Source organism: Mastacembelus armatus, chromosome 12, assembly GCF_900324485.2.
Source record: "Mastacembelus armatus chromosome 12, fMasArm1.2, whole genome shotgun sequence".
Taxonomy (NCBI): domain Eukaryota; kingdom Metazoa; phylum Chordata; class Actinopteri; order Synbranchiformes; family Mastacembelidae; genus Mastacembelus; species Mastacembelus armatus.
This window is the reverse complement of record NC_046644.1, coordinates 770,938-793,560: the sequence shown is the minus strand read 5'-3', so window position 1 is coordinate 793,560 and position 22,623 is coordinate 770,938. Positions and strand designations below refer to the sequence as shown.

The window sequence follows — 22,623 nt, the reverse complement described above, 5'->3', positions numbered from 1 at the left end:
AGAGAGCTGATAACACTAAAATGAGATTATGTTAGACTACATGGATGTATGTACAGATATGTTTCCTGTCAGTTCCTCAAGCTTGTGAAGGCCATTTGCAATGGTGGATGCTGCACTAAAATAATGAAAACTAGGCCTACTACAAGACAGATCACTACTGAATCTAGAGGTTGAGTCATGGCAACTGGACTTTCAGTTTTTAGGTTGAAACATTTCACCACTCATCCAAGTGGCTTCATCAGTCTGAGAAAAAGCTGGTTTGAAACCTGGAAGATAAATTGGAGGTTCCATACCAGCTTTTCAGTCCAGTTGCCATTACTCACCCTCTAGATAACTTCCCCTGGACAACTGAGAATCGTCACAGACATTATTTCTGAATGCAAATAAAGTTTATTATCTCAGTGCTGTCTTGGCAAGTGAGTGTACAATGGAGCAGGACATTGACCCACAGATCGGTGCAGTAATTCCATGTTGTATTGGATGGCTGTGAAGAGAGACCTAACAAAGCTTTCAATTTACCAGTCAATCTACATTCCAAACCTCACCTCTCCTTGTGAACTTTGGATAATGATCAACAGAATGAGATCGCCAATACAAGCAGCTGAAATCAGTTTCGTCCATTGGGTCACCGGGCTCAGTCTCGGCCTCAGAAATAGACATCTGTAGGAAGTTGTAGAGCTGGCTCCTCAGCTGGCTCCATCTGATCAGGATGCCTCCTAGGTGCCTTACACTGGAGGTTTACCAGGCCCATTCAATTGGTAGAAAGCCTCTGGGTAGAGCCAGAATACGGTGGAGAGATTATACAGTGGGTATGGAAAGTATTCAGACCCCTTTTAAATTTTTCACTCTTTGTGTCATTGCAGCCATTTGCCAAAATCAAAAAAGTTCATTTTATTTCTCATTAATGTACACTCAGCACCCCATCTTGACAGAAAAAAACAGAAATGTAGAAATTTTTGCAAATTTATTAAAAAAGAAAAACTGAAATATCACATGATCATAAGTATTCAGACCCTGTGCAGTGACACTCATATTTAACTCACATGCTGTCCATTTCTTCTGATCCTCCTTGAGATGGTTCTGCTCCTTCATTGGAGTCCAGCTGTGTTTAATTAAACTGATTGGACTTGATTAGGAAAGGCACACACCTGTCTATATAAGACCTTACAGCTCACAGTGCATGTCAGAGCAAATGAGAATCATGAGGTCGAAAGAACTGCCCAAGGAGCTCAGAGACAGAATTGTGGCAAGGCACAGATCTGGCCAAGGTTACAAAAGAATTTCTGCAGCACTCAAGGTTCCTAAGAGTGCAGTGGCCTCCATAATCCTCAAATGGAAAAAGTTTGGGATGACCAGAACTCTTCCTAGACCTGGCCGTCCAGCCAAACTGAGCAATCGTGGGAGAAGAGCCTTGGTGAGAGAGGTAAAGAAGAACCCAAAGATCACTGTGGCTGAGCTCCAGAGATGCAGTAGGGAGATGGGAGAAAGTTCCACAAAGTCAACTATCACTGCAGCCCTCCACCAGTCGGGGCTTTATGGCAGAGTGGCCCGACGGAAGCCTCTCCTCAGTGCAAGACACATGAAAGCCTGCATAGAGTTTGCCAAAAAACACATGAAGGACTCCCAGACTATGAGAAATAAGATTCTCTGGTCTGATGAGACCAAGATTGAACTTTTTGGCGTTAATTCTAAGCGGTATGTGTGGAGAAAACCAGGCACTGCTCATCACCTGCCCAATACAATCCCTACAGTGAAACATGGTGGTGGGAGCATCATGTTGTGGGGGTGTTTTTCAGCTGCAGGGACAGGACGACTGGTTGCAATTGAAGGAAAGATGAATGCAGCCAAGTACAGAGATATCCTGGAAGAAAACCTCTTCCAGAGTGCTCAGGACCTCAGACTGGGCCAAAGGTTCACCTTTCAACAGGACAATGACCCTAAGCACACAGCTAAAATAACAAAGGAGTGGCTTCGGAACAACTCTGTGACCGTTCTTGACTGGCCCAGCCAGAGCCCTGACCTAAACCCAATTGAGCATCTCTGGAGAGACCTGAAAATGGCTGTCCACCAACGTTCACCATCCAACCTGACAGAACTGGAGAGGATCTGCAAGGAAGAATGGCAGAGGATCCCCAAATCCAGGTGTGAAAAACTTGTTGCATCATTCCCAAGAAGACTCATGGCTGTACTAGCTCAAAAGGGTGCTTCTACTCAATACTGAGCACAGGGTCTGAATACTTATGACCATGTGATATTTCAGTTTTTCTTTTTTAATAAATTTGCAAAAATTTCTACATTTCTGTTGTTTCCTGTCAAGATGGGGTACATTAATGAGAAATAAAATGAACTTTTTTGATTTTGGCCAATGGCTGCAATGACACAAAGAGTGAAAAATTTAAAGGGGTCTGAACACTTTCCGTACCCACTGTATAGCTCGTCTCGCCTGTGAACACCTTTGGGTCCCCCATGACATTGTTGCAGGGAAAAGGGCTCTCTGAACTGCCCTGCTGAACAGAGATACATGGTGGATAGTTGGAAAGTTTAATGGATGGATAATAGTACTTGTCATTTTAGTTTTTTTACGTATTATATACTATTTTAAATGTTATTTTTATTAACACTCATTCAGCACAGCGTTGCACCTCCCCCCATACCCTAACCTTCCTGTGAGGGAGGGTATTATGACACTAACCTTCAAAACATAAAACAATTCCTTGTCTAGAGCCACTGTTTGGTTTGCCCTTTCTGGGCTAATGTAGAATTATGGCAGTGCAATTGGCCTAGCTCTATGTAGATTTAAAAGACTCATACTAGGATTAAAAAAATGCAACAGTTGGTATTTTCTTGTGATTACACACTAATAACAGCATACACTGACCATAGCATTAGCCATACCATTATGACCACTGACAGATAAAGTGAGTAACACTGATTAACTTGTTAAAGTAGCACCTGCCAGCATGTTGGGTATACTAAGCATAAGGTGAACATTAAATCCTCAAAGTTAATGTGTTGGAAACAGGAAAAACAGCCAAGTGTAAGGATGTGAGTGGCTTTGACATGGGCCAAATGTGCTGGCTAGATGACCGGGTCAGAGCATCTCCCAAACTACACATCTTGTTGGGTGTTTCCAGTCTGGAGTGGTTAGTACCAACCAAATGTTGTCTAAGGAAGGACAAACAGTGAACAGATGACAGGGTGATGGGTGTCCAAGGCTCACTGATGACGAGGTTGACCTATTGTCCATTAAACTTTCAAATTTAATTTATACTTTTCAAAAAATCAAATTTTCTCTGAATCTTTGTTGCAATATTTGAAATAATATACACTGGTCTCTATGAAGAGGAATATTCAGTGACTGTAGAGGTTACTGTAGTGTTAGGCATGTCATAATGCTGATTGGTGTATTTATGAATACCAGGTTGCTCTAAATATTACACACTGAGCATGAGATCAAACAGGTTTCACACAGGTTACATAAATTTTACTTCATCAGGTCTGAGACAGTATTGTTATCTAATAGAACTCATAAGGTTTCAGTGCAGAGCAACTGCAGAAAATATCTGAAGAAAATACAGTCCCTGTCCTCCTGGTCTCTCCATTCACCATCATGGTTTTCATTATTACCTTCTTGTTTGTGCAAATAGTATAAATGAGCAGGGCAAATGATTTTATAATGACCATACATTTCCATTATGGAAAAGATGAAGAGGACTAGTGATGTTCCTTGCAACATGATTCTAATATCAGTCTACACATGGTTCAGTGTGATCAGTCATGTCTTTGCTGCCCACTGTGCAGGAAAAGAGCAAGCCACAGTGCCAGCAAGAGGAAGGGCAGTCAGAAGGACCTGCGACCTCCTGACCTCTGGATCCATCACGAGGAAATGGAGATGAAGAACATGGAGAAAGCTCCTAGTGTCGCACCATCTGCACGCGATTCACCCATCCAGTCCTGCCAGGACCTCCCCCAGGTTGCCCACAGTCAATCAGAGAGCCAGATTGGCAGCAAGAGCAGCCACTCAGGTACAGTATTATTGTGGGTATCTTGCTTTGACTGTAGAGTTTATGTTTGGATCCATTTCATCTAAGCAACACCAAGATAACCTCAATGTTTACATACTAAAATCCTAAATGCCATTTATAATTTGAGTGTTTCATGTCTGCATATTAAATATTTCTCCTTTTCTTCATTTCTATGTTGCCAAATGATTAATTTATATCTATTACAGGTCTTGATTAAATTGACTGTATAATGAAGAATGAATAAAAAAGCCTTAGTAAAAATAAATAACTTCTCCCAGTAGAACACAGTTCACAGAGTTCATTTTCTTAATGTACATTTTAAAATGTTTGAAACATGGATGAATGTTGTAATGCTCCAGGAGCGGATGGTGACGAGGCGTCAAGCAGTATCTCCACTCTAGAGCGCTCCCTAGCTGCCAGGAGGGGAACACGTGGCAAAATGATGATTCCTTTGGACTCGCAACCAAGCAACACACGTAAGTAACACATTAATCAAGGTGAGGGCACAGTGGTCCGTCTCCAGGTCAAATTCTCGACCCAAGAGATAGTACCGGAGACTTTCAAGAGCCCATTTGATGGCGAGCCCCTCCTTCTCCACTGCAGAATACCGTGACTCTCTGGTTAGCAATAATATAAGATGGGTTGCTCTTCGTTTGGGTCCCCCTGGATGAGCACTGCTCCCAGGCTGATTTCTGAGGCTGATTTCCCTCATCCGGAACCGTTTAGTGAAATCAAGGGTACCCAGTACTGGAGAGGAACACAGGCAGGTTTTCAGGGTAGAAAAGGCAACTTGGCATTCTTCAGTCCAGATCACCGGGTTCCTCTGGTTCTTAGTCGTAAGAGCAGTGAGAGGTGCAGCGATTGTTGCGAACTGGGGAACAAATCTTCGGTACCAACCAACCAGACCCAGGAAGGACCGCACTTCCTTCTTGGTTCGAGGACAAGGGCACTTTTGGGTAGCCCCAATCTTATCCATTCGGGGTCGCACCTCTCCTCTTCCCAGTTGGTATCCCAGGTACCCGGTTTCTTCTCTGGCCCATTCACACTTGCCAGGGTAAGGGTTACTCCTGCATTCTGGATTTTACCCAGGACCTTTCTCAGGTTGTTGATATGTTCTGTCCAATTATTACTAAAGACCACTATATCATCTAAGTAAACTGCGCTGGACTCCTCACAGTCTTGCAGGACACTGTCCATCAGTCGCTGAAAGGTAGCCGGCGCTCCATGCAGTCCGAACGGCATCATCGTAAACTGGAACAGGCCGGCGGGTGTGCGGAAAGCAGTGTATGGTGTACTTGAATGGTCTAGGGGCATAGACATCAGCACCTTTTCTTTATACGTGGATAACATTGATTTGTTTTTTAGCTGTTGTCATAGAAACAAGGCCATAAGCCCCAAGCCTGAAAAAGTTCAGGTTCTCTCACATCTAATTGGTTCTTGACCCAAACCGGTAAACTTCAGACATGAAGTAATTTTTAAACATAAATGACAACTTGTCTTAGAGGGATGATTATTTTATAGGACAAGGTGTCAATGCTTTGGAAGCCTTTACGATCAGTTGGTGTTAATATTAATAATGAATCGCTATATGTACTGTAACACTTGATAAAATATGTCACACCAAACTATGCAACAAATTAAAATAGATGCCCTTAAAACCCCCAATAATAAAAGGCATGGAATCAATTAAAACTTGCTGAATGTTGGAAACAAAAAAATAACATTTAACAATATGAACAGATTTGGTCACTTTTGCTGTAAAAAGAATGAATTGTATTTGTTTCATGAGTACAGGCTGTATTCACTTGGATTGAAACAATACTTGATTTTATATTGAACTGAACCTGAACTGATACAACTAAATCTGCTTAATATTAAACATAATCACATATAATATATTTACAGTACCAGTCAAAAGTTTGGACACACTTTCTCGTTCAATTCAAGTGTGTCCATACTTATGACTGGTAGTGTACATTACAATCAGTGAAGGAAAGACTGGACCTTCTCAGCTCCATCATATCCCCAAAAGCTCAGTCTAATCCTCTCCAGTGCTGCCATACTATCACACTATTCTATCATTTCCATCACACACCCTTTAACTACATCACAGTCCACTCAGCTATGCAACGCCCCCCTGGACACTTGTCAAGCCCTGCCTGATGTTATCTCCATCACCCTCATCAACTTCATCGTCCTTTTTGACTCTACAGTCATGTTAGCAACCCAACACCAGTTCTGTCATACTTCCCTCATCTCCTGAACATGAACATCCCCTGTCAGGTCCAAGCTCATGGTGGTTGCAGCTGTAAACTGATGTCGAACATCTGCAGCCTCAATGACACCATTACATATATCAACCACTTTTCAGTCTGTAGCAGAAGCAGTACATCTAATTACTTGCTTCTCTCAGTCTGTCTCTGTGGAGTGTGTGTGCTCAGTCACAGAACTGAGTTGAAAGTTTCATATTGTAATCACTCCACACTTCATCTGTCAGCATGTCTTTAAGGATTTCTGTGCCCATTTCTCCTGTTTTTCTATTTTTCTTCAGTCATGTTGTTGTTTACTGCAGTTATGGCAAAGTGAAGTTACTGCACTTTTAACAGGAACGTTACAACATCATGTGGTTATTTGTGGCTAGGGTGAGTCAGTTGGTGACTGATCATTTTTTCTATCATGTCACAAGCACTCCTGTGTATTTACATAAATATGTGTGTGTGTGTGTGTGTGTGTGTGTGTGTGTGTGTGTGTGTGTGTGTGTGCGTGCGTGCGTGCGTGTGTGTGTGCGTGCGTGCGTGTGTGTGTGTGAGACATTGTGTGGGGTATGTAGGTCGCAGTGAAACAGGAAAATCCTTTAGGCTTAGTCTGCCAACACACTGACCTGTCCTCAATTCTATTTTTTTATCCTTTAAAGTTTCTGTTATGATTGTTTTCTTCCTCCTCATCTAGGGCTTGGGGTTTGTTACAGTACTTCCAGAATTTCAGCTTTTTTTAATTTATGCTATACTGAAATATGAACTGAAGGTTTTGTACAGTGGTTAAAAGCATTCATGTTTCATTCATGAATACAAACTGGCAGTGTCATAATCATCCATTATACCATCAACTGGTGTTAATAATGACTGGCTATAAGAAGTCACGCACTGCTGTGGAAGGAGACTCAAAGTTTGCTAATGAACTTAACCTGTTCTTTAATAGATTTGACACCACCTCTGCTTCTTACTCCGACCCAGTGTCCTCACACACCATCTCTCCTCCCTCCACCACCTTAGCTGATGCCTTGGGGTGTCTTCACATCCCTCCACCCAACATCTCTGCCAATGCTGCCTCCCCATTGCCCACTGATGCCATCTCCTCTATCAGCAGCCATACAACATTGAAGTATACCACACCTCCAATACCTCCTCCCCTGCCCTCATCATCTGACTCCTCATCAACACAATACACAGGCCCAGCCTTTGCCACAGAACAGGTGAGGAATGAACTAGCTAAACTAAAGACCAACAAAGCAAAAGGACCAGATGAGATCAGTCCCAGAGTACTTAAGGTGTGTGCTGGACAGCTTGCAGAGGTTTTTTAGAGACTCTTCAACCTCTCTCTGAGGCTCAAAAAGGTGCCTAAGTTATGGAAAACTGCCTGTATTGTCCCATTACCAAAAAGAGGCCGTCCCAGTACCCTTAGTGATTTCAGACCAGTAGCGCTAACATCACATGTCATGAAAGTGTTTGAGAGACTGGTCCTGCAACACCTGAGGTCTCAAGTGGACCCTCTGCAGTTTGCATATCAGGAACACATCGGAGTGGACGATGCCATCATCTTCTTAATGCACAGAGCATACTTCCATCTGGAGAGGCAGGCCAACACTGTGAGAGTCATGTTCTTTGACTTTTCAAGTGCATTCAACACTATTCAGCCCCACCTGCTAAGTGTGAAGATGCAGGATATGGAAGTTCCCGCAGACATGGTGGAGTGGATCAAAGACTACCTCACTGGGCGGCCACAGTTTGTACGCTTAGATGGCTGCATATCTGATGTGGTGATGAGCAGCACTGGTGCACCCCAAGGAACTGTACTGGCACCATTCCTGTTTACACTCTACACCTCAGACTTCCGATACAACTCAGAAACCTGTCACCTCCAGAAGTTCTCTGATGACTCTTCAATCATTGGATGCACCAATAATGATAACGATGAGGAATACAGACACTTGATAAAAAGCTTTGTTGATTGGTGTGACAACAACTGTCTAAAGCTCAATATTAAGAAAACCAGAGAACTGGTGGTGAACTTCAGGTGGAGCAGGAAAACCCCAGTCTCCATCCTTGGAGACGAAGTAGAGATTGTGGACTCCTACAAATACCTTGGAGTCCACATTAACAACAAACCAGACTGGTCAAACAATACAGATGCAAGACTGTTCTTCCTCAGGAAATTCTGTTCCTTTGGCGTGTGCAACAAGCTACTGAAGACGTTCTATCAGTCTGTAGTAGCGAGTGCACTGTTCTTTGCAGTTGTGTGCTGGGGAGGTGGCATCAAGGCTGGTGAGGCCAACAAACTAAACAAGTTGATCAGGGAGGCAAAAACCTGTTGTTGGACTGGAAATGGACAGTCTGGAGGCTGTGGCAGAGAGGAGGATGGTGGACAAAATTAACTCCATACTGGACAATCCTGCCCACCCACTTCATGAGGAACTGTGGCGAATGGGAAGTTCATTCAGCCACAGACTAATTCCTCCTAAAACCAAGACTTAGAGATTCAGGAAGTCTTTTGTGTCCACGGTCATAAGACTCTATAATTCCATAATATAAACAATAACACACACACACACACACACCACATACACATGCATGCATGCACACACACACATACACACACACACACACACACACACACACACACACACACACACACACACAAACCCCCAAAAACAAATAATTACTTTATTACTTTTCTACATACAAGTTAATTGCTTTATTACTTTATTAATTACTTTATTAATTACTATCAATTTATATAATTTAAATCATATTTAATTTTATAACTTTAAATGAGAATAACTGCTGTAACAATTTAATTTCCCCTTGGGGATTAATAAAGTACTTCTTCTTCTTCTTCTTCCTTCTAATTAACAACATTGGAACTTTGGAACAGTGATGAAAGGAAGAAGAAGAAGGATAGTCCCAAAAATGTAGTCCTGTCAAAATAAGTGAAAACATTCAATCAATATTTTTCACTCACTGTAAAATGATCAACAAATGACATTATTCGGATTAAGTGAAATATAATAATAATGTTTAAATTGTTCATTTTTCTTTAATTAGGTTAGTATTAGGTTAGTATTGATTAATGATTAATGATTAATTAATTATTTATTTTTAGTTTAATTACCTCAATAAAGATAATGATTGATACCTCCAGTAATAAGAAAACATACAAGATCATAAAGAGGAAGAAAACGTTAAATGTTTGTCTGATTTGACTTTTTTTGTTATTGCTGAAATACTGTGAGGATTTGACAGAATTGCGGCCTGTTAGAGATAATGTGGGGTTAGTTGAATATTTGTTAATTCTGAAATTCCTGCAGGGTCTGCACTGTTTCTGTCTTAGTTTATGTCTTTGTTTCCTGTGAAGCAGCTCGAGGCTTCTTCACATTTTTATGCTGCTGCCACATCTCTGCTCTGCAGACAACAGACCTACAGTACTGATCTCTTGATCTTCTGTTTTTATCTCTATGTGTCTCTGGTCTTGTTTTTTTCTCTCTGTCTCTATTTCATATCAGTTTGTTTCACTTAATCCTCACTATCTGGTTTTTACAGTATGTTTTTTTGCTTTTACTGAAGCTTTCTTTTTTCCCTTCCTCTTCCTACAGTTGTCTGTCATTTTTACCATCTTTCTTTTACCATCCTATTAAAGCACGTTCTGCCTTTTTCTCTATTCATTCATCTTTTTCATTTGTTTTCTAATGTTTGTGTTAGATTAATCTGTGTGTCTTGGAAATTCCAAAGCCAGAAAGTCTTCATCTCTCTCTCTCTGTATGTCACCTTGTGTTGTCTGTACTGCTCTCTGCCACACACACACCCACAAACTTTCATTAACCTGTAGCTTGCTGCCTGAATGCAGCAAAGTCATCAATATTCTCAATCAATAACTGCATTGATCAGACTTGCCCATCTCTTGTCTTCTCATTGCTGTAATCAAATCCTGTTTCTTTTTAAATGATCATAGCACAAATACATTAAACAACAGACTCACGCACACACAGCCCACAAAGCTGCTGATCACAGCCTTGCTTTGTCCAAATTATCAATGGTTTATAATCAATACAGCCATAGATCAGTGATTAATAGAATTAGGTAGCACTCATGGTTCAAAACAAAAGGAAACAGGGGGCAGAGAAAAAGTCTGCTTTTTCCAGACTGTTAGTTCTCTGTCTGTTAGTTAGAATTCAGATGAAAAAGCTTTATTGACATGTGATATGTAAAGAATATTATAAATACTTAGACAGTAACAAAATCAGAATGAAAGTCAATTCAATTCAATTCAATTTTATTTGTATAGTGCCCTTTATTTGTATAAACTCCCTTTAACAGAAGAAACCTCCAGCAGAATCAGGCTCAGTTTGGGCGGCCATCTGCCTAGACTGGTTGGGGTGAGTGGATAGATTAGAGAGAAAAGAACAGCAACAATAAACAACAAATAGACACTGCAGGTTGGTGGGGCCAGTAACTGCACATCAGCAATATACAGCTCCAGGACCGGGGACACCTGCAGAAGGTAAAGTGGTGGTGAGATGTGATTGAACCCCACTGCCGGCACAGTTGCATCAAGTGCACTTGACAGGCTTTATGCACAGAAAGAATGCACTTTTTTAATCCAAGCAAACTGCACAACTGTAACACCCTCCTATGTGGTCTATCTAAAAAAAAGTTAGAAATTCATTACAGATGGTTCAGAACTAGAACAGATAAGATGAGATACTGTAAGATAAGCTTTACTATTCGGTAATGGTAAATTCATGTAGTCTTGTAGTTAATTAGTCAGTCAGTAGTGAAAGTAGACAGTGTCTAATGTGCTGTAGAGCCTGATAGCAGTGGAGATGAACGTTCTCCTGTATTATTCAGTCCTTCAGCTCAGTGAGGTGACTGCAGCTGCTTCTCTGGTCCATCAGGATGTTGTGAAGGGGATGGTCAGTGTATTCCAGGATGGCCAGGAATCCACTGTGTATATGCATATGTATATATAACAGGATTATTGTGAGGGTGTTTTGAACCTCATGTAATATTTAGTTTCAGGGCTAAAATTAGAAGCAGGTTTAGTTTAGGATTAGGTTAAGGGTTGGGTTAGACATTTTGTTGTGATGGTTAAGGTTATATTTAGTGTCTAGGAAATGCATTGTGTCAATGAATGTCATCACAACAACAATAAGACCAACATGTGTGTGTCTTGTGTGCCTGAGGCAGTGTACTCCCTGCAGTTACATCTCAAAATCACAACATGAACTTTGTCTTTCTGACTGCTTTACATTGTCTTTACAGCTGCTCTCTGCTCTGGCTGACTGCTAAACTTACTGTATTCACTGCTTTACTGCCTGTATCTGACTCCTTGGGTGGGTTGATACTGTATGACAGTTTATTCTGTGGAACATTTTTATTCCAGCCTTACAGATGTTTCTGTTCTGCTTATAAACCATATGTGTCCCTGTAATGAGTCTGCGTAACCATTAACCAATCGTGCCAGTGTCACAAGACTAATGGACTTTATTATGCTGCATGCTTCTATATGATTTCTTACAGATCTGTCAGTTTCTGTCAGACATTACAGGTCTATCTGTTTGTGTGTTGTCAGTGCTGTTGCAGCCTGGTTAATGACAGTTTTGACCATTTATTTCAGTGGTGGTCACTCCTGACTTCTGATATTTTCTACGTTTGTCTGCAACATCACAGACTGGTTTACTGACTGTATTGTCCCTCTGTTTTAGCGGTGGTCAGTGCTATCCCAGTGCCGACTCTGGACTCCTCTCAGTATCCTGGTATTCTGCCTTCACCTTCCTGCAGCTTCACACACAACAAGTTCAGCCTGAGGCCAATGCCATTCCCCAGCCTGACCCTAGACAGAGGATACACACCAGGTACTGCAATAATACTGCCACTGATATTTCTGATGCTACTATACAAAAAGACACTTACCAAGTAATGCCACCATTAAAAAATACACCTGACCAGTATATACAGTGCTGCAGCACTAGGCCACCAGGCAATAGAAAGTGTGGTAGAATGTGGTTGAATCTTTTTATTTTTCTGATTGTAAAGACCATATCTGATTAGTATCACCTTTGCTGAACCAAACCTAGGTCCTTGTTTTAAGTAAGCTGTCACACAGGTGCCTTGAAAAAAAAGTACAATTTGCAGCACAACGTGACTAAAATGTCTGCAGTGTGGAAATATTTTAAATTAGAAAATGAAAATGAAAATGGTTCTAGTTCTGAACCATCTGTAATGGATTTCTAACTTTTTTTTAGATAGACCACATAGGAGGGTGTTACAGTTGTGCAGTTTGCTTGGATTAAAAAAGTGCATTCTTTCTGTGCATAAAGCCTGTCAATGCCTGCAACATGAGTATTTCATAAAGCAGTAGTACCAGAGCTACGTTCAATACTACCAGCTTGATACAACACCTAGGAAATAAACACTACACAATACAGTGAGTTCGCCCGTCACATTTTTCTATAATGCTGCACTAAGCACGATGTGATGTGTATTTGTAAAGTTAAGCTATTACCTCACTCTGAAGTGGGACTGTGATTACAGTACTCATTTGGAGTGTTCAAGTTTACTATTACAGTACAGTACCAAGTGGAGGTGAGCTAGTATATTTAGTTTCTTATTCTTTAACAAGCAAACAAAACCAACGCTGCACTAAGTGGAGTTGTCATTAAAGCCATATAAAAATATTTTAGTTTACATTTGTTTTTAAAAAGCCTAAAAAACAGTTTAGATGGAGGCAGTTTTTTTCCTGTGCATCACAGAGATATTTAATTGTCCAGCCTATACGCACTGAAGCTGCAAGTGTGAACCAATTCTGTGTCAGAGTTGTTCATAATGGCACCAAAATGAGCTTTCTGGATTGTTTACATGGAAGAATAGAGCCAAGAGTCCAGTTCAAATAGCACCTCTGGGGGAGTCATTGTTTTTTAAACAGTTAGCTATCCGACTATACCAATTACTATATTACTATTTGTTATTACTACATATCTGTTTATCTCTACTATTAATTTGTAGTATCACCATCATAAGCCAAGGTAGGAAGAGGCAGATATAATGCGAGAGAGAGAAAAGAGAGACCAACGTTGTATAGCAAAGCTTAAAGCCATGCAAACAATGAGCTTCACTGACTGACAGATACAAGACTGTGTCCATAACAAGTCAATTACAAGTCCCAGATTGCATTGCCAAACAAAGAGCTTGAAGACTCACAATATAGGATTTGTTAGATATTGTGTTGAAATTATTCTTCAGTATTTGAAATATCAATTCATTACCATTTTGTGTCAATTTAGTGACCAAGTGATCTGAATATCAGCTGTGTGGTGCCTGTGGCTCAGGTTTACTAGAGTAGCGTGAATAGTCCACATAATGTCACGTTCTCCTCTCCACATGTTGAAGTGTCCTTGAGCATGACACCAAACCATTGTGTGTGACTGGGTAAATAAAAAATGAACTCTGAAGTGTTTGAATGAAAGCTGTGTATTGTATAATCTCCATTTACGATTTAAATGATGGACTGAATGGAGTTTACTCCACAGAAATGGCTGATTCAGATCCCTTCAGAAGAGATGTATCACATGTCTTATAAGCAACAGCAAACAAAAATTGTTGAGTAGTGTGGAAATGGAAATTATAGAGCCCAATTCTGATTTTGTAGATGGCACAAGCCAGTTAACCATAGCTGGATGAAAAGAGATATGGGTCTAGTTAAGAGCATATGTCTCTGTAGCTAGTTTTACCTGTTTGTTTCTTCATAGTTTTTTATGCTACTCCCTCACCCATATAGATCAATAATTTCTTGCCCACACTGATCATTCAGTGGTTGAGCTGATCTGGGATCTGATAAATGCATTCCATATTTTATTTTCTGTTTAAATTGCTGAAGTCACTATTTTCATTTTCTGTAATTACATTGTTAATTATCCACAGAGCACTTGCACACGGGTATAGGCTCCACCTAGGAGCAGCAGTTCTGAGTGACTGGGACTCACTGTGCACTCACTGTCTCACTGTGCACGACATATGAGTATTTTTCTCTTCTTATTGGTAGATTTTAAACGTTTTTAGCATTCAGAAAATTGAAAATGTTATACAGCATTTCACAAAAAGAACAACTGGTTAGAATTCATTTGGAGTCATACCGGCTCGGACGTCGCCGGGTCAACAAGGTCTGCGTCAGGTGCTAGGGGACCTGATGAGAAATGGGCTACTGGAACACAACACTCATGGACGAGGGTTGAGAATAGAGAGCTGTTGGAATGTTACTACATGAGTAACCCCAGCAATAGGGGTTACATGAAGAAGATGTGGGACCTATGGAAACTTCGAAAGCCACCAACTATACTAGGGCCAAAACAACTAGTAGCTCAGTGTTCCGACATTTGCAAACAGCAACTGCTATCACAACTGGAGATTGAAGAGATACAACAAAAATGCTATGGCAAGGGGGAGCCAGGACGCAAAATTGGGGGGAAACAATACCATCCCCACCCAAGGTTGGGTACCAAGATCCAATAACAAGCCCCCACATGCTCAACACAAGAGCAGCAGACCTGAGAGTGGAGATCGTGAGTAAGATGGACACCTGCAACCTCTGTAGCCGATTACCAAGACTAAGTGATGTACTCTCTGAAAGTCTACTAGAAGATGTGAATGCAGCATTACGAACATTCCCTACTGTGACCATCACTGAGACCAACAAGCTGATATACACCACGGCAACAGTGATCCTTGAAGTTGGGTAAGAAGTACAGCAAGCTGTCTATACCAGAGGCCCTGGAGACTGCCAAACAACGACTCACAGCCCTGGCCACACGCCTGAAGAGGTACACCAGAGAAATAGAATCAAGGAGAATAAACAGGATGTTCTCCCCCAAACCGTCCAAAGTGTACTCTCAGTGGCAGGGTAGTAACATGAGAACAGACCCACCAAGGCTGGAGACTGAACAATACTGGAAAAACATATGGGAGAGGGACTCATCCAGAGTGACTAACTGAAGGCAGGACAGCCTTCAGTTCAGCCAACCTGCCTCTGCTCAACATGGAACCTGCTATCAGGCATCATAAGATGAGTAAGCACATGGCTCAATACATGAGCGGGGCCCAGAAAGGAATGGGTAAGGGCATCAGGGGAGCAAAACATCAACTACTGGTAGATAAAGCAGTCACTCGAGACCGTAGAACCAAGAAGAAGCTGCAAGGAAAGCCGCCACAGCCAAATACCTACAGAGACTAAGGAAAGTCCTAAGAAGTCAGCTAAATGGGAAGAACAAGGTCCAAGCCATCAACACCTACGCCCTGCCGGTCATCAGATACCCCGCTGGCATAATAAGCTGGCCAAAAGAGGACATGGAAGCCACTGATGTCAAGACGGAAGCTCTTCACAAGCTCTTCAATTAAGATTTCAATAGCTAATTAAGAAAACATAAATTTTAAAAATGATGCAGTGGCATGTTGTCTGATGATTGAATACAAGATAAGTTTCTATAGCATAGTCGAAGTATCAAAGTCTCTATGCTGAGGACCACTTGAAAGAAGATTACATGAAAATGACTTCCCAGTTGAAAGAAAAGCTTAGTTAAATTCATATATCTCCAGTCTTTTGTTAAAATCCCTATGTTTCTCTGCAGACACTGCAGATAATAAGATAATTAAGTCAAAATATAACCTAATATCACAAATTTTAAGGTGCCTGTACAGCATATGAGCAGTTGATTTGGATGTTGTCGGACTACTCAGTGGCTATTAGTTGTTCTCACTCCCAGTACAAGCAAACTACACCTATCAATAAGCTCAGTAGAGGTTTATCATTGATAATGACAAAACAAAAGGAGAAAGGTGAGTTTATAAATAATGACAAAGTACTTTAATAAAGAAAGGATCCGAGTACTTCGACCACTAATTGTGACTATGACAGTGAAGGTCATTAAAGAAAGCTCAGGTAGAGCAGCAAGACAGACATGTAATGGATGTTGTGTAGCAGTACAGTATGTTACCGTATGGACAATGACAGAATTATAGATTAATATGAGATATAAGATTTTAAATAGAATACATCAATACTCTTCTACTTCATGTCTGTCTTCATGTGTCAGCCCTGTGAAAGACTTGCAGTCTGAACCATGGTGTACCCCACCTCAGCAGGGATTGGTCCACAGTTATCACTATATTTACCAGGATAAGCCATAGAAAATGGATGAATCGATCTTGTTCTTCAACTTCAAAACCAGTGGATTTGTCTTCAGACATACATTAAAATACTGTGTTTCTATAAGTCTAAACCACTTAGTTATGATTTCCGTTCAGCCACTGAGTCACCAGCTGAAGGTTGCTCTTAGAAAACCCGTCTCATTTTCAGCTGCTCAGGATAAAAAAACAGGTGTCATTTAACCAGCCTTCCATCACCGCTACAGTGGAGATGAGGTTTCGTTGTCATATATGTGTGATGGAGAGGAAATGAGTAGGCAGTGTAAATGGAAGATGGAGGAGTGGAAGTTATATTGGGGCTGATGAAAAAAGAGATCCTGTCATTTCTTCTTATTCCTTCATTGACCATTCAGGTTGTTTTATCTTTTGTTATTGCTCTGGTGCATCTTTCATTGTCTCAGAACTATCACGAAACCATCCAGGCTTTTACCCTGATATTATGATCAGAAAAACAACAGGGGAAATAAGAGGAGGATATTGGTCAGGAAGGTATGCTATTCTATTTGCAGCCTAAGCAGAAAGGTCACTGGTGAAACATACTTGACTTCTGAGTGCCAGCTGATAGTACCCTTTTCCTAAACATAACCATGTGATTTTAGTGCTTAAGACTAAGGATGTATGAAATGCTGGAGCAACCCATGTTTATTACTGTAACAACAACAACAAAATTATTTGGGTTGATTACGATCTACTGTGTCTTCCAGTAAGTGAGTAGGGACCATAAGTATGGTCTAATAAGAAGGGATAGCAGGCCATTGAATGGGTGATAACAGTCCATTGAGGTGTCTTTGTGATTCCCTCCCATAACATAATTGCTCTTTGTCTCCCAGTAGTTATATGGTGAGGATATTTTTGCATGATAATTATAATTTCCATTTCATTTCTCTTCATTCATTCAACATAATATCATAATAATAAGATTTATTGTTGAATGACATCTTATTTTTGTTATGGGGGTGGATTTTTGAGTTCCGGTCTTGGACTTTTGTTTTGGTAGGTTTCCTGTGTTCCTCGTGTATTGTTCCTAGGTGGTTTTATGTCATTAGGCTTGATCAGTTTTACCTGTGTTAATTAGTCCTTATATATAGTCAGTCTATATATGCCCCCTGTATTCCTTTGTTCTTTGTCGGAGCATTGCATGTATGCACAGTGTACTAAGGTTTGTTAGCACTGTTTGCAGTAGTGAGAGGAAGAGTTTGTTGGTTTTGTGTCCATTACGCCGAGTGGTGTTTCTGTTTGTGTTTCTGCCGAGTGGCGGAGATAATTTGTGTTTGTGAGCCTTAGCCCTGGACGATCCAGGGAAAATAAAACTAGTTTGTGTCCTGCATTTGGGTCCTACCTCTCCTCCTTCATCATCATACCACCACCACTTCTTAACAATTTTGTTGTGCTCTACACCAATCAGTACTGACTTAAGTATCCATCCTATTGAAATAATTTAGTCATTGCATAAACAAATCTAATAAATTGTCTGTGTTGTCCCTTCTCTTTGGGTTCCCTGGGCCTTTTAACATGTTTTACTTCTGTAACTCCTTCTGTTCTCTTTCTCTTCCGACATTCCTCTTTCCCCATGTTCCCCATGTTCTTTTTGTCTTCAAGTGGCTTTCACATTCCCATCCCTCTCATTTCTTCCATTTGTCTCAGCTCGGTTAGGTAACACACATTGACTCTACATGTAATTACTGGCTTTTTTTCACCCTCCCGGGTTCTCTCTAATCTGAGTGGCTGTTTCATCTCTCATGTTTGTGTACACACTGAGGAGATTTATCTCCTCTATTCTTCAGCAGGAAGTAGCTCTTATTCTTTGTTTTTCTCTTACATGTATCGTTGTAAAGATAAAACCAAATTTCTCTCTGTGTGAAGAAATTCAGCTAACACAGAAACACCAGCAAAAAACATATTCAATTAAGAAACAGTTAACCTGTAGAACTATGCAGAAGGAAAATATTCATATTTTACACTTAAAGTTATAAAAGTAGATAAGTTTAAATAGGTTTTAAAGTTCCATGAGCGCTTCAGCTCATAAATGACAAAATTAGTTTTTTTTCCATTATGGAACCAAAACCAAGCTAAAAGCAAAGATTATAGACAAACATGACCCATATATTTAAGGACTATATCCCATATCTCTGTAAGGACCTTAGGTAGTGAAACAGAAAGTAAAATGTCTATACAGACAATATTTACATTAACATTCCTGACTAAAACACATTTTCACACCTGCAGCCTTCCTGCAGGAGTAGAAATTTACACAGCAGCAGCACATTTTCTCAGGGTATTACTGCCAACATCAAAGCAAAAACCATACATAAAAAAGACACTGAAGCTCTTTAGGCTTTTGCTGCAGAATATTCTTACATTTGAAGTTTGTTTTCTTCGATGTGTTCAGTTCTTCATGGTATTTTTGTCACTCTTTACAAATGAGTCTGATTCAGACTAATTGGATATTTTGTCTTTTGTCCTTCCCTCCATTTTTTTATATTCTTCAGCTACCTCAAATCACTTACTCCAATCTGCTCATGCTCTAACAAATTTCAAATTTTCTTCATCTCTTCCTCCCTCCTTTTCAGCGATGCCCTCAGATTCCTCCAACAATCCTCTCCTCCAGCAGCAGCCTCCTCCACAGCAGGCCCCTCTGCTGCTCTCCAGTACCACTGCCCCACCCGGTGAGCATGTTGCCGGGGTCGGCCCAGTCCCAGGGGCCCCTGCTGTTGCAGCAGCTGCCGGCGAGGAGACCCAGGCAGGTAGTGGTCGGACCATCCCAACAGCCTGCGTGCGGCCCACCCACCCGCTCCGGAGCTTCACGAACCCACTGTTGCCACCACCCATGGGGACTATCGACCCCAAGGTGTACACCTCCATGATGCCACAGTCCAGTGAGTACAGCAGTTTCTCAACTGTGTCATAACTCCTTTCCCAAATCGAAGATTGTGACCCACTCAAGGCTTTCATTCAATTCGTAAGTCATTTAAAATATATATTGTGTTTTTTTTTTAATGGTTTGTTTTATGACACACAATTAGGTGATACATATCAAAACATTTTGCACCAGGTTATAATGTTTTTCTTCTGTTTATTAAACTTACGCCAAGCTACTGTATATATCCCTGCAGTTTTTAAATCTATCGTCACATTTGCCAACACAGCAGTGTGGATTTAAATGTCCTGGTACTGAGGTTTTTCACATGATGTCATCAGATCTCGTCATCACAATGTCTGCCATATTGGAGGTGTCTGGACCATCTGCTGCTCTTGCAGGTACTAGCACAAGTGTCATTCCAAACATGTAACACAGACAAGACACAATGGAAAGTCAAGACCTGGTACGATATGGGTCCTCTGTCTCTAACAGTATGAGTCTGTCCACATATCTTGTTTTACCATCTAGATGAGACATCAGGACCAGCCTGATCTTATTTCCACACCTCTCAAATACTGACACTGATGAAATACCTGTATTAGACATATAGGCCTTTCAAGAGTGTTAACCCAGTCACTTCAGTGGCTAAAGCTAACAAGTAGCTTTGGTACATTAAACAAATCATATAATATTTGTGGAGTACCCTGGGATTTGAATGTGTTGTAACAGGGTCGAAGTCCAGACTGTTCTGTTTGTCAATGATAAATATTAACACCCATTCTTCAAAAATACAGCCATGACAAGTCCACTCAAGAAAGACACTGCAGATGTCATGTGATACTTGACATGAGTCATGTGATACTTTATTCTGTGGCCAAAACGAAGTATCACATGACTTGTGAAAAAATGGTGATGTGAAAAACCTTAATTGCACACATTTGGACCAAGACAAAGAGTGAAAGTGTAAATTTACTTCAACTGAGCTTTAGTATTGGTTGAAGAAACAAACATATTTCCAAACTGTCATCTTTTGCTCCCAAATCAACTTTCATTTGGTTAGGTAACTGAAGAGTTCCCTGACCCAAAAGCCTGTAAAAGTCACATTCATCTCACATTCTCTTCTGGCATCCCAAAAAATAAAGATGCAATGTAAAAACACACTCTCCTTCCTCACATATGGGAAATCAGCTGTTAGGGTGATGTGTAAAATCACATCCATCCATCCATTATATATCCCCGCTTATTCCTTAACCAGGGTCATGGGGATCTGCTCGAACCTATCCGAGCTCTCTTTTGGGTGGAAGGCAGGGGTACACCCTGGACAGGGTAAAATTTACAAAAAAGATAATAGTCTTTACTTTAAAAAATTATAATAAAGTATGGCATAACATGATATGACAAGATCTTAGGTGATTTATGTTACGTGCCAGTCAGGATAGGAATGGGGGAGGCAGTGGAGAGAGGTTGTAGAAGCTTACAAAACCAATTTTAAATGATGACAGAGCCAAACAAGGCCAACAATGAAACGAAATAATGCATATAATAAACAAAATCATCTAAACAAAAGTACAGCTTTTGTACTGTTTTCCAAACAGGATGAAAAATCCAACAACAGGCCTAAGCAACCCTTTCAATAACAAAACTACAGGTCATTGTAAAAAAAAACAAACAGGGAAAACAATTATACCCAGAGAAGTCGCAAAATACCGTCAAAGCCAACACAATAGAACTAGCAGAGGTCCAAGAGAACCTTGGTCCAAGCAGTCACAATAGTTCACAAAACACGCACAATTGTAACAACAAAACAATAGTGCCTGTACGCCACAGCAAATATCGAGGCAGTCTGCACAGATTAATCCCCTCCCCCCTCCCCTTGTAGAATTTCTCCAAGATTTCTTAACTTTCGATTACTCCATTCCTCGAAAGAAGGCATCAGCAATATTTTCAGTTCAGTTCAATTCAATTCAGTTTTATTTGTATAGTGCCAAATCACGATACAAATCATCTCAAGGCACTTTACAAAAAAGAAAAACCCAACAAATCCCTTATGAGCAGCACTTGGTGACAGTGGAGAGGAAAAACTCCCTTTGACAGAAAAAACCTCCAGCAGAACCAGGCTCAGTGTGGGCGGCCATTTGCCTGGTGATACCAATCACATGCTCCAGTCTGTGGTCGATAGTGTCAAATGCAGTCTAGAAACGAGTCCATTATCTGAGGCGAAGAGAAGATTGTTGGTGACTTTTAACAGTGCTGTTTCTGTACTATGATGTGCTCTAAATCCTGACTGAAAATCTTCAAATAGTTCATTTCTGTGTAGATAGCTGCTTAGCAACAGCTTTGTAGCCAAGACTCCTGGATCAAGACTACGGTTTTTGAGTAAGGGTTTGATTACTGCAGCCTTAAAAGCCTGTGGTACGTAACCTGATACTAGAGATAAATTCTAAAAGTCTAATAAAGATGACTTTTCAGAACCTTTCCTATGTCAAATTGAATCATCAGCACCCACCGCATAATCTGTTGTTGTTGTACATTGCTTTAAGAACAAACAAAGCATTATGGTAGGTGTAAACCACAAGTGGAACTGAAGTATGCTTCAAAGTCCTGTAAAGACCATAACAAAGCTAGTGTTCTTTTTCAGTGGCAGAGTAATGAAATTGATGTTTATGGAACTTGTCAAAAAATTGCTAATGGATGAGCAGTGGAACCTCTTCAGGAAACCATGTTGCTGCACATAAAATAGTGAGCAGGTACTGATTACCATAGTCTTTGGCAAAGGTCCTACACAATCTATCAAGATGCGCTCAAACAATGCAGGAATAGGATGTAGCAGAGCAGGAAGAACTAGCTTGTTTTTTTAAAATAATTTAAAATCAGGTCTAAATTTGATGGGAAGCCTGTGGTGAGGGGATAGTACCTGTGTGATGTTTGAATTTTTTTCATCTGGAGCCATGACAAGAATTTTAGTTTTATCTGCATTAAGTTGAAGATAGTGATTTGGCTAGCCAATTCTTACAGTAAAGGCATTCCACTAACTCTTTTAACCTGTCAAACTCTGTCTTTCCATGAACAATACAACTAGATATCATCCGCTAAAAAGTAGGACACGTTTAAAATGTCTAATAATTTGACGAAGAGGGGTGATGGATATCAAGAATAAAATTGGGCCTAAAACTGAGCCCCTGGGGAAACAAAACACCACAAAACAAAGCAGACACTTCAGAGACAGTAGTCAGTGCAGGCAGGGTTTTATTAAAGAAATAAACACAGG

General features: G+C 40.6%; 1 protein-coding gene across 1 annotated transcript in view; it reads left to right on the top strand.

Annotated features, from left to right (window-relative positions):
• Positions 1-22,623, top strand: part of dcc (DCC netrin 1 receptor) — a 252,047-nt gene that overhangs the window by 189,835 nt on the left and 39,589 nt on the right. Inside the window, exons 24-28 of the mRNA XM_026297730.1 lie at positions 3,802-4,025; positions 4,385-4,501; positions 12,004-12,153; positions 19,066-19,371; positions 19,694-19,753. Of these exons, the coding sequence (XP_026153515.1) occupies positions 3,802-4,025; positions 4,385-4,501; positions 12,004-12,153; positions 19,066-19,371; positions 19,694-19,753 (857 nt within the window). The remainder of the gene's footprint in view (positions 1-3,801; positions 4,026-4,384; positions 4,502-12,003; positions 12,154-19,065; positions 19,372-19,693; positions 19,754-22,623) is intronic.